Source organism: Mustelus asterias, chromosome 15 (assembly GCF_964213995.1).
Source record: "Mustelus asterias chromosome 15, sMusAst1.hap1.1, whole genome shotgun sequence".
NCBI lineage: Eukaryota > Metazoa > Chordata > Chondrichthyes > Carcharhiniformes > Triakidae > Mustelus > Mustelus asterias.
In genome coordinates, this window is record NC_135815.1 from 79,628,960 (window position 1) to 79,647,102 (window position 18,143).

General features: G+C 42.4%; 1 protein-coding gene across 1 annotated transcript in view; it reads right to left on the reverse strand.

The window, feature by feature from the left end:
• pygb (phosphorylase, glycogen; brain) overlaps positions 1–17,687 on the reverse strand; it is a 91,645-nt gene extending 73,958 nt beyond the window's left edge. The window contains exon 1 of the mRNA XM_078230211.1: positions 17,205–17,687. Within this exon, the coding sequence (XP_078086337.1) occupies positions 17,205–17,447 (243 nt within the window). The 5' untranslated portion in view covers positions 17,448–17,687. The remainder of the gene's footprint in view (positions 1–17,204) is intronic.
• Positions 17,688–18,143: the final 456 nt, after the last annotated feature.

Here is an 18,143-nt window from a genome sequence, read left to right on the forward strand (position 1 = left end):
CTTCACCACTCTGTCCACCTGTGACTCCACTTTCAAGGAGCTATGAACATGTACCCCTAGATCTCTTTGTTCTGTAACACTCTCCAATGCCCTACCATTAACTGAGTAAGTCCTGCCCTGGTTCAATCTACCAAAATGCATTACCTCGCATTTGTCTAAATTAAACTCCATCTGCCATTCATCAGTCCACTGGCCCAATTGATCAAGGTCCTGCTGCAATTGGAGATAACCTTCCTCACTGTCCACATGCCAATTTTGTTGATGCAGATTAAAGTTTTAAATATCTGTGGTAGAATTATGGCTTGGTGAAATCAGTTTCGGAAATATTTACTGGCTTTCAAAAATTAAAATGACAATGACATTGGACTCCTAGACTACTTAAACAGTATGGGATATACTAACATAGTGGTAATGTTTCTGTAATCCAGAGACCTGCGTTAATACTCTGCAAAACATGGGCTGAATTTCAATTGCAGGGTCCTGATCCCAAAACCTGGCAGAGTCCTAGGGCAGGAACCTGGAGAACCTCATGGAGGGACCATGAAGGAGATTTGAGCAGGTGGCCAATTAAGAGGCCATCTCCAGGTGCCCCATCCAATTAAAGACAGCAGGCAGCCTCCACAACCAGGAGGCCAATAGGAGAAACTGAGATTCTGGACATCTGGTAGCCCCATTGGGAAATGTTGTGTGTGGCCCTTGTAGATAGGAGGCCATAAAGACTACTCAGGATGGAGGTGGCCACTGAAGACTTGTAAGCTGTCAGACCATCACAACAGAGGGAGAACCTTTCCTTAGGGTGGCATGCTGTTGCCCTCAGAACAGTGGATCCAGTGTTGCAGGATGTGCCTCTGGCATGTCGCTGGGAGGCTTTCCTCTATGGACTCCAGCCATATCAAGGAGTCCTGTGTGAATGGTCAGGTGTATTTTTCTCAGTTGTTTCATGAGTGAACAGCTTGCCCAGATCAAATTATGTTTCCTATATGCAGAAAATAAAAACCCATTGCTATCATTTAAACTAAGTTCCTAAGAGGTCAGTTGATCATATCCCTTGTTAGGCTGTCAACCATCTTGGTGTTCTTACCTATTTTTAGACCAAAAACATTCTCTTTAGTTAGGTCACATGATTGCTTTTTAATTAAGTATCCAAACAGCTTTTATCAAAAAGGACATGCTCCATGACTGGTGAACTATCCAACCATACCCTTCTTGACCAATCTGCAGCCTTTTACATTGTTGACCACATTATCCTCTTCTGATGCCTTTTCTTCATTGTCTAACTGTCCCCCATCTTATTTCTTATATGTTGTCCCTTGGTGATATCTTCTGACAACAACTTAAAATTCCATTTGTAAGCTCTACCTCACGACTATGTCTCTCAACATCACCATCTCAAATTGTCAGGGTACTCATCAATTATCCATTCCTGGATAAGCAGAAATTTCCTCCAACTACTATTGGGAAAACCAAAGCCAATGCTTTTGGTCTCTATTACAAACTCCATTCCTCTGCTGGCAACTGCCTGACACTGAATCAGACTGTTCAAACTCGGCATTGCATTTGATCTGACATAAGTTTCCAACCACATTCCATTATTAGGACAGCTTATTCCCAGTTCTGTAGCATCACCGACTCTGCCCGTCTCAACTAATCTGCTGCTGAAACCTTCATCCATCTCTAGACATTATTGCAACGCACTCCTGGCCAGTTTCCCATTTTTCATCCTTCACAAACTTAAACTTGTACAGAATTCTGCTGCCTGCATCCTAACTCACACCAAGTCCCATTCAACAATCATCCATGCTCACTAAACTACAAGTGTTGAGCAATGTCTTGATTTTAAAATTCTCATCCTGGTTTTCAAATTCCTTCGTGGTCCTGCTTCGTCCCAATTTCTGGAATCGCTTCCAGTCCTATAAATCGTTGAGAAATCAACATTCCTCCGAAGACTCACGTGCATCCCTTATTTTAATCACTCCACCAGTGGCAACCATCCCTTCAGCTGTCGCGGCCCTAACCTTAATTCCCTCACTAACCTCTTTCCTTCTTTTAGATGTCTCTTACAATCCATCTCAACACCTCCTCAATGCCCAATACATCCAACTGACTATTCCTAGTCATTTTCTACTCTTAGTATTGGAGCAAGAAAGGGACAAACTAAACATATCTTTCCATCTGGCAAAAAATTAAAACATGTCAAAGAAAATAGTATCACCATATCACAGAATACTACAGTGCAGGAGAGGCCCTTCGGCTCATTGAGTCTGCACCAGTGCATGAAAAGCCCTGACCTGCCCATCTAATCCCACTTGCCAGCACTTGGCCCATAGCCTTGAATGTTATGGTGTGCCAAGTACTCATCCAGGTACTTTTTAAAGGATGTGAGGCATCCCGCCTCCAACACCCTCCCGGGCAGTGCATTCCAAACCATCACCACCCTCAGTAAAAAGGTTTTTCCTCAAATCCCCCCTAAACCTCCCACCCCTCACTTTTAACTCATATCCCCTCTTAACTGACCCTTCAACTAAGGGGAACAGCTGCTCCCTACCCACCCTGTCCATGCCCCTCAATCTTGAACACCTCAATCAGGTCGCCCCTCAGTCTTGTCTGCTCCAATGAAAACAACCCAAGTTTACCCAAACACTCTTCAGAACTTAAATGTTCCATCCCAGGCAGCATCCTGGTGAATCTCCTCTGCACCCCTTCCAGTGCGTTCATGTCTTTCCTATAATGTGGCAACCAGAACAGCACACAATACTCCAGCTGTGGTCTCACCAAAATTCTATACAACTCCATCATGACCTCTCTGCTTTTGTAATCTATACTCCGATTGATAAAGGAGTGTGTGCCATATGCCTTTTTTACCTGCCTTTCCGCCTTCAGAGATCCAAGGACAAACACGTCGAGGTCCCTTTGTTCTTCGGAACTTCCCAGTGTCAGACCTTTCATAATATACTTCCTTGTCAAATTACTCCTTCCAAAGTGCATCACCTCACACTTTTCAGGGTTAAATTCCATGTGCCGTTTATCCACCCATTTGACCATTTCATCTATATCTTCCTGTAACCCAAGACACTCAGCCTCACTGTTAACCACCCGGCCAATCTTTGTGTCATCAGCAAACTTACTGATCCCACCCCCTCACATAGTCATCTGTCATTTATATAAAATGACGAACAATAGGGGGCCCCAACATGGATCCCTGTAGTGCGCCACTGGTCACTGGCCTCCAGTCACTAAAGCAGCCGTCTGCCACCACCCTCTGTCTCCTACCACTAAACCAATTATGAATCCACCTTTTCAGATCACCCTGTATCACATGTGCTTTAGCATTGTTAATAAGTCTCCCATGTAGGACTTTGTCAAAGGCTTTGCTGAAATCCATGTAAACTACATCAACCTCACTACCCTCATCCACACACTTGGTTACATGCTCAAAAAATTCAATCAAATTTGTTAGGCATGACCTCCCTCCGACAAAACCATGCTGACTATCCCTGATCAAACCTTGCCTCTCCAAATGGAGATAGATTCTCTTCAGAATTTTCTGCAGTTTCCCAACCACAGACGTGAGACTCGCTGGTATGTATTTCCCTGGCTTGTCTCTACAACCTCTCTTAAATAGTGGGACCACATTAGCTGTTCTCCAGTCCTCTGGCACCTCCCCGGTGATGATGTGGAGATGCCGGCGTTGGACTGGGGCAAACACAGTAAGAAGTTTAACAACACCAGGTTAAAGTCCAACAGGTTTATTTGGTAGCAAAAGCCACACAAGCTTTCAGAGCTGCAAGCCCCTTCTTCAGGTGAGTGGGAATTCTGTTCACAAACAGAGCATATAAAGACACAAACTCCCTGGCCACCTCCCCGGTGGCCAGGGAGGAATAAAAAATTTAGGTCGGAGCCCTTGCAATTTCCTCCCACAACAGCCTCGGACACAATTCATCCAAACCTGGAGATTTGTCCACTTTTAAGCTCATCAATACCTTGTCACTCCCTATGATAATTTTCTCTAGAGCCTCAGTCTCTCTCCCCCCAAGTTCCATAACTACCTCCTCATTCTCATGGGTGAAGACAGATGTGAAATATTCATTTAACACCTGACCAATGTCCTCTGCCTCCACCCACAGATTTCCCCCTCGATCCCTAATGGACCCTACTCTTTCCCTGGTTGTCCTCTTCCCATTGATATACTTATAGAATATCTTAGGATTTTCCCTACTTTTACCAGCCAGAGCTTTCTCATATCCCCTCTTTGCTCTCCCAATTGATTTTTAAGCTCCATCCTGTACTTTCTGTACTCCACTGATGCCTCTGCAGACTTACTCTCCTTATACACTTGGAAAAGAGAGGCTTTTAACTTCTCATTGTAAACTGAATGTCTCTAGTCATCCATGGTTCTCTGGGTTTGTTTCAGCTTCTTATTACCCTAGAGGGAACATGTTGGGTGTGACCCTCCCCCATTTCATCTTTGAACACCACCCCCCTGCTCTTCTGTAGATTTCTTCAAAAGTAACTCATTCCAGTTTATCTTGACCAGATCCTGCCTAATTGTGTTAAAATCTACTCTCCCCCAATCCAAAACTTTTTTCCACAACTTGTCAGTTTCTTTGTGCAGAACAAATTTGAATTGAACCATGTTGTGGTCGCTATCACCAAAATGCTCTCCCACCAACACATCAACCACCTGTCCAGCTTCATTCCCCAGAATTCGATTCAGCACAGCTCCTTCCCTTGTTGGATTGTCTACATATTGACCCAAGACATTTTCCTGCATACTTTTTAAGAACTCTACTCCATCTAAGTCCTTAACATGATAGCTATCCCAATTAATGCTGGAAAAGTTGAAATCACCTAGTATAACTACCCTCTTATTTTTACATCCCTCTGAATTGTGCACATATTTGCTCTTCAATTTCCCGCTAACTATCTGGGGGTCTATAGTAAACGCCTAGCAACGTAGCTTTCCTTTTCTTATTCCTAAGCTCTACCCACAAAGCTTCATTTGATGCCCCTTCCAAGATATCTCTCCTTACTGCAGTAACTGCCTCCTTAACTAATAATGCAATGCCTCCTCCTCGCCTAAAGATTCTATATCCCAGGACATTGAGCTGCCAATTCTGCCCCTGACTTGTCTCTATGATGGCTACAATATCATAATTATACGTGCCAATCCTCGCCCTTAACTCATCCATTTTACCTTTAATACTCCTGGCATTAGAGACCCTCCAGCCTGGTCTTACAACCTTGAAACTTACTACCACTGTATTCCTTCTGACCGGATTGCTTTTCTATGTTATACTATTCTGCTAACGATCTGGGTCCCATATTTATTAATTTAGATTATGGGATAGAAGGCCATATATCCAAATTTGCCAGTGACATCGTAAGCAGTAAAATGACAAGATTAGGTGAATGGCCAAAACTGTGGCAAATGGATTTCAATGTAGGAAATGTGAGGTCATCAGCTTTGAACCCAAAACAGATAGAGTAATTTTTAAATGGTATAAACCTGGAAATAGTTGAGGTGCAAAGTGGTTTGGAATTGGATAATAAAAATGTCATGGAAAGACTCAGAAAACAATCAAAAGGCAAATGGAAATGCTAGTCTCTACATCGAGAAGAGTAGAACACGATGGGCTAGATATAATGCCTCAGCAATGCAAAGCCATGGTAAAAACACACCTGGAGAACTGGGAACAGTTCTGGGTATCACATCTAAGGAAGTATGTGTAGATATTGGAGGAAGCGCAGTGTAGGTTTACCAGAATATGGCAAAATTACAATAAGTGATTACACAAACTAGGATCAAGATTTTCCAACCAGTCCTGCCAGCAGGATCTTCTGGTCCCACAATTGTAAACCCCTACCGCGGGTTTCCTGGCAGCGTGGGGTGCCCCACTGAATGGTAGGACCAGAAGATCTGCTGTTAGCCATTGGCAAGTCCTTCCACTGTTACAATACACACCATGGAAAATCTTGCCCCAGGATTGTATTTCCCTGAATTTAGATGGTTATGGGGTTTTATGATCAAAGTTTTAACTCTATGAAAGGTGAACTGATTGGGTTTCAACCCTATTTTCTCTATTTGGAAAGTTTACAACTAGGAAGCAGAGCTTTAAAAAACATGGTTTGCCAGGAGAGAGATTTGGAAACACCTCTACACACGAGGGTAGTTGGAGTTTGAGACTTTTACACAAACAGCAATTGATAGCATATCAATTGCCAATTTTAAATTGGGGAGCTTTTTAACCCAAAGTAGTAAGGGATATGGGGCGAAGTATATAAACGGAGTTAGGCCACAGCTCTGATATGACCTCTTTTGAATGGTGGAACAAGCTCAAGGGCCAAATGGTCTATTCCTGCTATCTGTGGAATGTGGTATGAGTGGGCTTTGGAAGGTGTGGTGATATTTTGTGCATGTTGGGGGTGGGTGGGCGGGGGGGGAGAAAGAGAGAGAGAGAGGGAGGAGAATGTGCACTCAGGCACAGAGCACCCTATTCTTCCTTTGTTCACAAAGTTTAAGAAAAAAAATGGCCTTCTCACTCCTGCCTACACCAACTGTACTATGGTGCAGGCAGTGTAATATTTGGGTCAACTGGCATGACAAGGCAGTCAATATGCCATTGTAGTTGGGGTTGTTGTGACTAACACTATTTATTGCTGACTGCAGAGCTGAAAAATTCAGCTGCTTTATTATTTTAAAGCAGAACTATGTTTGAATGAGTCTCAAAGCAGAAAGGAAGAAGGAACTTGCATTTATATACTAGTGCAAAGTGCTTTACAGTCAATGAAAAACATTAGTATAGTCACTACACTACAAAGCCATTTCATAGATGATAAAATGCTTTAGGGCATTGTGAAAGCAGTATAAAATGCAAGTTATTTCCAATTAAACAAATGCAATTTATCCACCCCTTTATTCAAACAAAAGGTGTTGCAAGTTATTCTGTTATCAGTGGTCAAAACGAAGAACTGACTAGCTCTGAAGGAATATGCAGTGTCTCGGGTATCCCATCAAGTGAGTGTTGTGAACAAAGTGGATGAGCTTAGAGTGTGGGTCACTACTTGGAAATATGATGTGGTGGCCATTACAGAGACTTGGATGACTCAGAGACAGGACTGGTTACTTCAAGTGCCGGGTTTCAGATGTTTCAGAAGGGACAGGGAGGGAGGCAAAAGAGGTGGGGGAGTGTCACAGCTGCAGAAAAGATGGACACCACGGAAGGATTGTCTACGGAGTGTCTGTGGGTGGAGGTTAGGAACAGGAAAGGGTCAATAACTTGACTGGGTGTTTTGTATAGGCCGCCCAATAGTAACAGGGATAATAATAACAGAGTTATCGTGATGGGAGATTTTAATTTCCCAAATATAGATTTGAATCTCCCTTGAGTAAGGGGTATAGATGGGGAGGAGTTTGTTAGGTGTGTTCAGGAGGGTTTCTTGACAGTATGTGGATAAACCTACAAGAGGAGAGACTGTACTTGATTTGGTATTGGGAAATGAACCTGGGCAGGTGTCAGATCTCTCAGTGGGAGAGCATTTTGGAGATAGTGATCATAATTCTATCTCCTTTACAATGGCATTGGAGAGAGATAGGATCAAACAAGTTAGAAAAGTGTTTAATTGGAGTAAGGGGAATTATGAGGCTATCAGGCAAGAAATTGGAGGCTTAAATTGGAAAGAGGTTTTCTCACGGAAATGCACGGAAGAAACGTGGCAAAGTTTCAGGGAATATTTGTCTGGAGTTCTGCATAGCAACGTTCCAATGAGACAGGGAAGTTATGGTAGGTTACAGGAACCATGGTGTACAAAGGCTGTAATGAATCTAGTCAAGAAGAAAAGAAAAGCTTACAAAAGGTTCAGGGAGCTAGGTAATGTTAGAGATCTTGAAGAGTATACGGCTAATAGGAAGGATCTTAAAAAGGAAATTAGGAGAGTCAGAAGGGGTCATGAGAAGGCCATGGCAGGCAGGATTAAGGAAAACCCCAAGGCATTCTACAAGAATGTGAAGAGCCAAGAGGATAAGACGTGAAAGAATAGGACCTATCAAGTGTGACGGTGGGAAAGTTTGTATGGAACCGGAAGAAATAGCAGAGGTACTTAATAAATACTTTACTTCAGTATTCACTATGGAAAAGGATTTTGATGGTTGTAGTGCAGACTTGCAGCAGACTGAAAAGCTTGAGCATGTAGATATTAAGAAAGAGGACGTGTTGGAGCTTTTGAAAAACATCAAGTTAGATAAGTCGCCGGGACCGGATGAGATGTACCCCAGGCTACTGTGGGAGGCGAGGGAGGAGATTGCTGAGCCTCTGGCGATGATCTTTGCATCATCAATGGAGACGGGAGAGGTTCCGGAGGATTGCAGATGTTGTTCCTTTATTCAAGAAAGGGAGTAGAGATAGCCCTGGAAATTATCGACCAGTGAGTCTAACCTCAATAGTTGGTAAGTTGATGAATATCCTGAGAGGCAGGATTAATGAACATTTGGAGAGGTATAATATGATTAAGAATAGTCAGCATGGCTTTGTCAAAGGCAGATCATGCCTTACAAGCCTGATTGAATTTTTTGAGGATGTGACTAAACACATTGATGAAGGATGAGCAGTAGATGTAGTATATATGGACTTCAGCAAGGCATCTGATAAGGTGCCCCATGCAAGGCTTACTGAGAAAGTGAAGGGGCATGGGATCCAAGGGGACATTGCTTTGTGGATCCAGAACTGGTTTGCCCACAGAAGGCAAAGAGTGGTTATAGATGGGTCATATTCTGCATGGAGGTCGGTCACCAGTGGTGTTCCCCAGGGATCTGTTCTGGGACCCTTGCTCTTTGTCATTTTTATAAATGACCTGGATGAGGAAGTGGAGGGATGGGTTGGTAAGTTTGCTGATGACACAAAGGTTGGAGGTGTTGTGGATAGTGTGGAGGGATGTCAGAAGTTGCAGCGAGACATTGATAGGATGCAAGACTGGGCGGAGAAGTGGCAGATGGAGTTCAACCCAGATAAGTGTGAGGTGGTTCATTTTGGCAGGTCAAATAGGATGGCAGAATATTATATTAATGGTAGGACTCTTGGCAGAATGGAAGATCAGAAGGATCTTGGGGTCCGAGTTCATAGGACGCTCAAAGCACCTGTGCAGGTTGAGGCTGTGGTTAAGGCGGCGTATGGTGTACTGGCCTTCATCAATTGAGGAATTGAGTTTAGGAGTCGTGAGATAATGTTGCAACTATACAAGACCCTGGTCAGACCCCACTTGGGAGTACTGTGCTCAATTCTGGTCGCCTCATTACAGGAAGGATGTGGAAGCCATAGAAAGGGTGCAGAGGAGATTTACAAGGATGTTGCCTGGGTTGGGGAGCATGCCTTATGAGGGTAGGTTGAGTGAGCTCGGCCTTTTCTTCTTGGAGAGATGAAGGATGAGGGGTGACCTGATAGAGGTATTGATCGAGTGGATAGTCAGAGGCTTTTTTCCAGGGCTGAAATGATTGCCACAAGAGGACACAGGTTTAAGGTCTGGGGAGTAGGTACAGAGGAGATGTCAGGCAGGGTTAGGTTTTTCACTGAGGGTGGTGAGTGTGTGGAATGGAACGCCAGTAACAGTGGAGGAAGTGGATTCGATAGGGACTTTTAGATAAGTACATGGAACTTAGTAAGATTTTCTTAGTAAGGTTTTTCTATGTTTCTAAGTGACTTAAAGCACAATCTTTTGAAAGAAATGGCCCAATAAATCTTAAATATTAGGTGGTGTTTTAAAATACAGAATTACACCCTTCTCACATTACTGCTGGTAAGCTAAAATATCCCACAAAGGCTCAGTGGTATCACTCTCGCTCAAATCAGAAGATAGCATGTTCAAGTCCTACTCCACACATACAAACACACAATTCGGGCGACATTTCAAGGCAGTATTGCACTTTCAGAGTTACTGTCCTTTAAATTAGGTTAGATTAAACCTAGATCCCAAATGCCTTAGATATAGAAGATTAAGGTGTGGTCTAATAGAGGTGTCCAACAACACTAAACAATTCAATAGGAACTATTTTCTCCGGTGAGGCAGTCCAGAACAGAGTACAACTTTAAAATTAGAACTAGGCCAGATGCCAGGGTAGTGGAAAGATGGAACTCTCCTTCAAAGAGTTCATGAGGCAAGGTCAATTGGAAATTTCAAGACAAAGATTGTTAAATTTTTGTGAGGCAAAATAGGATTACAGAATCAAGATAAATAATTGGAGTTAAGATACAGATTAACCATGATCTAATCAAATGATGAAACAGACTCAACGGTCTGAACGGCCTACTCCTATTATCTGTCATGTTTGTTCCTTTGTGTGTTGCTTTGAACTTCCGGTCACTCTCATTTGAATGAAACTTTTCAAATGCCAAAACCATGCCACATTGTATCCTATAAAACATTTGCCAGCTTGACTCAGTAACATTGCATACCTTAATGTCACAACTGCAAAAATAAATCCATCACCTGTGTGAAGCAGAAGAGGACACACTGAGCAGAACTTGCAAGGAACAAGTTTCAGTTCTCAAAGTTGCAAGTAACAGGCTGGCTGCACCAATTAGTTCCTTCTTGAACGTGTCATTTTTCTCAAGACACTTATGAAAACTACTGATGAATGTTGCTTTAATATCAGCCCAAAGAATTTTTTAAAATTTAATTGAGTGTTGCAACAATCACAGCTCAGTGATAGTACTCTCACCCTTAATTCTGGGAAGGTCAGGAGTTCAAATTTCCACCTTAAAGGCTTGAGCACAAAATTCAGGCTGCCACTCAGGTGCACTTTTGAGAAGATGCCAACTTTCAGATGAGACATTTAGCAGAGGCTGCCCCATCAGGTGGGCATAAAAGATCCCACGGAACTATTTGAAGAGCAGGGGAGTTTACTTACGTGCCTTGACAAATACTTGGCATCAACCAATACCACAGAAACTGCTGTTTGTAGGACTGCATTAACCAAACTGCAAAAGCACTTAATTATCTGTGCTGCAATTTGGGGTGCCCCGAGGTAATGAAAGTTGTGATGCAAATACAAGTCTTTCTTTCCAGAAACGGATTCTTCTCTATAATGCACCCAGAGTTGCCAAGTTCAACTGCAGCAATACACCGACACATTGGAATTAAATCACCACAGACAAGCCGAATGAAGTCAAGTCCTAGCTTTTCTGTTAACTGAAAGTGATCCAGTTCAGTCCCTTTCAACTCAAATCCAACTTCAATTCCCAAGCATCTTATTTTAATAACTTGGTTAAATTGAGTTCCTAAATTTCAGTAATAATTACACTGCACATTGTTAGAGAAGTTTTGAATTTTATATTTAAAAAAGGTTAAATCATATTTTTGAGAAAGCATACTTAGTCATTAAGTTAACCTGGCACATTAAACTGGTGACCACAAAACATTAGAATTGTTTCAGAATGAAAATAATTAAAGTTCTATATTCTGTAGCTTGCAAAACTTGAATTAAGTGCCAGGACATAGGGTTCAGCATTTTAGAATGTTTACACGAAGATACTGGTCAATTAGTGCAAAGGTGGAGTTTATCTAACAGTACATGCACATTATACAATAATCCAAACAAACATTCAGAGACACGAGACTTTTGTTAATTAGTTCAAGGATAAGAAACGCGAATACAGCAGACTACTTAAATAATTAAATCTGTCTGGACACCAGGTTCTCCCCTGCACATAAGCATTTCTAGTCTCTGTAACTTGCCCAGGTTGAATCTCACATGTGGTTAGTTTTGAGGCCAGAAAATTTAGTTTAAGACCATTTAAGGCAATTAGTTTTGTTCTTCCACTCCACAATGATTCAGCAACAGTTGCAATAATAATTTAGTATCAAACGCAGAGTCAGTTCAGGGGTAACCCTTCTGTGTCAAGGGTTCAACCTCACTCCAGAGACTTGAGCACAACATCTAGCCTAGCACTCCCAATGCTGTATTGAGGAAATGCTGAAATGATAGGTGCCATCCAAACGGAGGCCCCATCTACCATCTCAGGTGAACATAAAGGATCCGACATTTAAAGAGCAGGGGAGTTCTCTTAGTGTCCCGATTTAATTCATTGTTGTTTGTGGGTCCTTCCCGTGAACATATTGTCCTATACTACAACAGTGACTACTCCTCAAAAATAAATTGGCATGTCTCGAGTGTTTTACAACCAAAAAGTCATGAAAGATGTTACATTAATGCAAGTTCTCTCTTTTATTTTAAAAAACCTCAAGGGGAAGATAAATTAATTGAGTATTTATTTTCTGCAACACTTTGATAATGCTGCTACACTAATCCAATCTGGATGGCATTATCTCAATCAATGGTCTGAAAGCCACTTTATTATTATGGAGAACTTGCAGACTGCATACAGATAGATATTTCATCACATGGAAGGGAGAAAGAATCTGAGCGCTTACCCCAGATATTTCATGCATTCTGATGTCCAGTTATAAGTAGGTAAAGTTGCCATAGTCCCAGGTGACCATAGACTGTTCTCCCCTTTGAGGGAGAAGAGCTGACTGGCAGTGGTGATTTAACCTGAAGATCACCACACCTCAGGCGAGGGGCAAGGTTGAGAAGGTGGGCCTTCATGAATAACCTCAGCCGGTACGGGAATTGTACCCACATGTTGGCATCACTCTGCATCATTAACCAATCATCCAGCCAACTGAGCTAAACTGACTGACTCCCTTCTTCACAATGTTCCTTAGATGCAGAGGTGATGACAGAGGACTGGAGAATTGCAAATGTTACACCTTTGTCCAAAAAGGGTACAAGGATAAACCCAGCAGCTACAGGCCAAACAGTTTAACCTCAGTCGTGGGAAAACTATTACAAACAATAATCTTGGACAAAATTAACAACCACTTGGACAAGTGTGAATTAATGAAGAAAAGCCAACATGCACAGCAAAACAGAAAGTGCCAGGAAAAGTCAGCAGGTCTGGCAGCATCTATGCAGAGAAACAGAGTTAATGTTTCAAATACAAAATGACCTAGTCCAAAACTGATGAGAGATAGAAATGTGATGATTTTATGTTGTTGAGAAAAGGGTGGGGTTGGAGTGTCAGACAGGGGAAGAAGGAAGGTCAGGGGATAGGTGTTAGAGGGCAGAAGAGATTAAATGAAAAGATTCATGGAACAGAAGGCAAAAGGAATGTAATGGTTGTAAAGAAACAAAGTATTTGTCAATGGTAGAACAAAGGACAGCTCTCTGAAAGCAAAATATGAAAAACAAGATACACATTGGCACGTGGCAAAAGCAAAACAAAATGGGGAACAGATTTCACGGTCTGAAGTTGTTGAACTCAATGTTGAGTCCAAAGGCTGTAAAAGCACCTAATCAGAAGATGAAGTGCCGTTCCTCATGCTTGCATTGGGCTTTACTAGAACACTGCAGCAGGTCAAAGACGGAAACATGAGCATGAAACTAATGTAGTGAATTCTTCCCACAAAAAAAAGAGCCTTATTGGTCTCGAAACATTAATTATATTTCTCTCCCCACAGAGGCTGTTTTTCCAGGGTTTTGTTCAAATGTCCAGCATTCACGGTATTTAGCTTTTACACCAACACCTTCATTATCAACCTGCTGACAAGGGTGGTGTTGTTGTCTGGCATACTGACCTCCACCTAGCAGAAGACAAACATCAACTCTCAGACACTTCCTCCTACACCTTACACTACACACTCCAGACCATGACCCCACCGTAGAACACCAAGTTTGTATTACCAGGACTGTCGGTGACTTATCTCAAGAGACCATCCCTCAACAGTCTTCAACCTCATCGTCCCCCAACCAATACAATTCCAATTCAACATTCTTCTCCATATGCACAAACAGGACTCCCACAGCTATCTTGACTACATATGCCCACACCCTGTCCCCTGTAAGGATTCCATTCCAGTCTCCCAGTTTTTCCATTGCATCTATTCTGATGATCTGACCTTCCATACCAGCGCCTCTGATGTATCATTTCCTTAACTGTGGATTCCCCATTCCCCAATCATGGTTCAAAGGGCTCTCAAATGTATCTGACCCATTTCCCACACGTCTGCTCTCACCCTTTCTCCTAGAACCATGATAGGATTCCCCTTGTCTTCACATTTCACCCCACCAGCCTCCGTATTCAATTGATCATCCTCTGCTATTTCTGCCTGATCCAGTAAGAGTCCAGAACTAAGGGTCATGGTTTGAGAATAAGGGGTAAACCTTTTTGAACTGAGGCGAGGAGAAATTTCTTCACCCAGAGGGTGGTGAAATGTGCGGAATTCACTACACAGAAAGTAGTTGAGGCCAAAACATTGTCCAATTTCAATAAGAAATTAAATATAGCTCTCGGGGCTGAAGGGATCAAATGATATGGGGAGGAAGGGGGGAAATAAAATCATGATATGGAGTTCAATGATCAGCCATGATCTTGAGTTCAATGATCAGCCATGATCAAAATGAATGGCAGAGCAGGCTCAAAGGGCCTACTCCTGCTTCTAATTTCTATGTTACCAAACAATTTCCTCTCACCTTTGAGAATTCCGTTGAGACCGTTCACTCCATAACACTCTGCTAACCCCAAAACCCCATCTCTTCCCATGCCACCATTCCATCTAATGTTAATGATATGCTAATTATGCTATTAGGATACACATGTGAAGGGCGTTATTTAATTACATATTTTAGCATATACAAATAGGGGATTTCAAAAGGGAATATAAATATGGGATTTTACCCTTTAAGCAGCTGTTAATTAGTTAATCTGATTATTAGTTCATTTGTTTGTTTTAGTGGTACACTAAAAATAGTTTAAATACGGCATACTGGTACATTGGTGGAAGAGGAGAGCTGTGAGACTGAACAAAGTCAATAAACTCTCAGTAAAGTTCTTGGTTTTGACTTCAACTGGTTTGGATCCTACTAACTTCAAAGTGCAGGAGATGCAACACCTATGCTTTTACCTCCATGCTCCTCAACATCCAAGACCCAAACATCCCTTCCAGATGAATGAGTGACTCACATGTACTCTTTTCAATTTAGTACACCGTATTCACTGCTCACAATGTAATTTCCTCTATGTTGAGACCAAATGCATATTAAGTCAACGTTTTGTGGAATACCTCTGCTCAGTCCATGAGCCGGATCTCGAACTTCCAGTGACTTCCCATTTTAATTCTCACTTTGGCCTTACGTGACATCTTTGTCCACACCCTAGCGCAGAGTTCCAATGAAGCTGAACACAGGCTCGAAAACAGCACCACATCTTTTAATTTGGTACTTTGTAGCCCTCTAGCCGCATTGAGCTCAACAATTTCAGACTATAATCTCTACCTCACCATTTTGTTTCTTTTTCTCTGCAGATTCTGGTCTTTATCTTGTTTTTCTCATTTTTGTTTTTGGACAGTAGCTATTCAGTATTCTGCCATGTACACCTTCTCTGGGCCCATTTTTTGTTTCTTTACTTGTCCCATTAACATTCACTGACTATTCGCACCAAATCTTGCGCATTTAATGTCTCCCATCTTCTGTCTAATCCCAGACCTTCTCTTTTGTTCTTCTTCCACCTTTCTCCATTTCATGTCCTTAAAAAGTTATTAAATTTCTAACTTTTCCAGTTCTAGTGAAAGACCATGACCCGAAACGTTAATTCTTGTTTTTCACTCCACAGATGCTACCAGATCTGCGGAGTGTTTCCATCATTTTCTCTAATGAACATTTATAAAATATAGTTTTGACCTCAGCTGCAATATTGTGTGCAATTCTAGGCACCATACCTTTGAGGATGTGAAGGCTCGAGTGCAAAAACAGACTTGAGAGATGGTTCTAGAGATGTAAGAAACTTCAGTTAATTGGACAGATTGGAGAAAACAAGGCTGTTTTCCTTCAATAGAAAGTTGCGAGGCAATTTGATAGAAATGTTCAAAATCATGAATGATAGATAGGAAGAAATTGCTTCCACTGGCAGAAGGGTTGACACATCAGTAACCCCCACACCTTGCCTCCTGGACTTGCAGGCTGTCCTGGCTGGAGACAATACACATCTCTTTAACCTGTGCTTAATGCTCCCTCCACCCACATTGTCTGTATCTTTAAGATCTGGCTGGTTGTAGGGATTTGCATTCTAATCAGTATTCTGTAACTTGATTTGTGTGTCTCTGTGCCCTGTTTGAGAGCACATTTCCACTCCATCTGACGAAGGAGCAGCGCTCCGAAAGTTAATGGTATTTGCTACCAAATAAACCTGTTGGACTTTAACCTGGTGTTGTTAAAACTCTTACTGAAGGGTCGAGAACCAGAGGACACCAATATAAAAAGTGAACAGCAAAAGAACCAGGCAACACGAGGAAAAACATTTTTACACAGCGAGTGGTTAGGATTTAAAATGCACTACTGCAGAGTCTGGTGAAAGTAGATTCAATTGTGGCTTTCCAAAGAAATTGGATAAGCACCTGAAGAGAAAAGAAAATCCAGAACTACAGGGAAAGCGCTGGAGAGTGGGGCTAGCTGATCTGCTCTTGCAGAGAGCCAGAATGGCCTCTAAGCTGTATCACTTCTAATGATTCTAATCAGAGTGATTCAGGATAAATCAAGTAGAGTACTTTTCTAAGCGCGTATATACTATGCGGCATTCCCTTAAAGATTTACGGTATAACCAAACTAAACCAAAACCACACAGGACAAATTCAGGTCAAATCTATGCAAGTCCCAATATAATTAACTTCAAACTACGAACCTAAGACAATTTCACAGTATTTAAGGGCTGCATCTGACTGGACTAGTACTTGTTTAGACAAGAAAATCGAAAGCTTCCTGTAAATATTTTTAGCAGATATTCCTCGATTTTCACAATTCTCCATATTATGTCATTTTCTTTTGTAGTACAGGATGAGGATGTAAAACAAATAAACCACAGAACATGTTATGTGGAATGTGAAAAAACATTCAAATGCTTGAGGGGGCGCTTTTTTAGATTAATATTCAACCGTTTTAAAACTGGTCTGACCATAAATTCCCAAGATATGTTTGCATAGCCATTATATAAAAGTTCCTCTCTCTCACTCTTGCACACTTCAATTGCAATGGAGGGGTAAATTTCCAATGCAATGTTGTGCAAGCAGTATCAATCAACGGCTGATAAGCGGAAGATGTAATGATTCCCGTCCGAGCTGGGACGTGACTAGGTTTGGTTGGTGGAGTATAGTCCATTACCCACCTTAGGATCTTTCTCGTAGTAATGCTGTTGGGTGCGGATCCACCGTCCAACCAGGTGGTCGCGGATGGTGTGAGCCAGGGCGAAGTAGTAATCCCGAGGGGTGGCGACATTTCTGTCCTTGACCAGTGTGAAATGCAGATGCCTGTTGAAGCTTTTCTTCAACTCCACCACGTCCCCGAGCTCGGCGATCCCCCTCACGCTTATTTGCTTCCTCCTTTCAAAGTCTGTCAGTGGGGTGGCCATGGTATCTTGTTCGGTGGGAGGAGGTTCTGGGACTGCAATGGGAGACGCGAAGTTCTGCACAGGGCTCCGGCTCCGCTCAGACTAAGCCCAATCGTTGGTTGCGCCTCGTCCTTCCTGCTATGAGACGTGCTCAGTACGTAGCGCTCTGGACACAGGAAGGGGGAGGGAGAAAGGCAGAACATGCAAAACATTTGCGAGCCTCCTCCACTGCAAACGACGCCACACAGAAAGTTGCACCCCAAGCAGGGTTGGGGGACACCCAACGTTGAGTGACATGTCGCCAAGTGCATAATCGCAGAGAGCCAAATTACAGATTGCACCCCACGTAAAAGGGAGGGAACGCCCCATAACTGATTGGAACAGAATGCACCTCAAGTGAAACAGATTGATCTCATATAGTGGTAGATTCCACCCCATATGAACAGTAAGATAGACTGCACTCCCATATTAACAGAGTAAGATAGACCCTCATGATTAAGAAAGGTGCAGATTGGATCCCCACTTAAACTGAGAAAGATTGCACCCCCTTATAAACTGTGAGATAGCATGCATCCTCATCTGAGGAATGAAATAGGTTGCACCCCACATAAACAGAGAGGTGGTGACCCCCATAACGCAGTGAGGTAGATCAGATCCCCACTGAAATAGACTGCACCCCCATCATTGCAAATACAAATAAACTTTTTAAAACTTGTC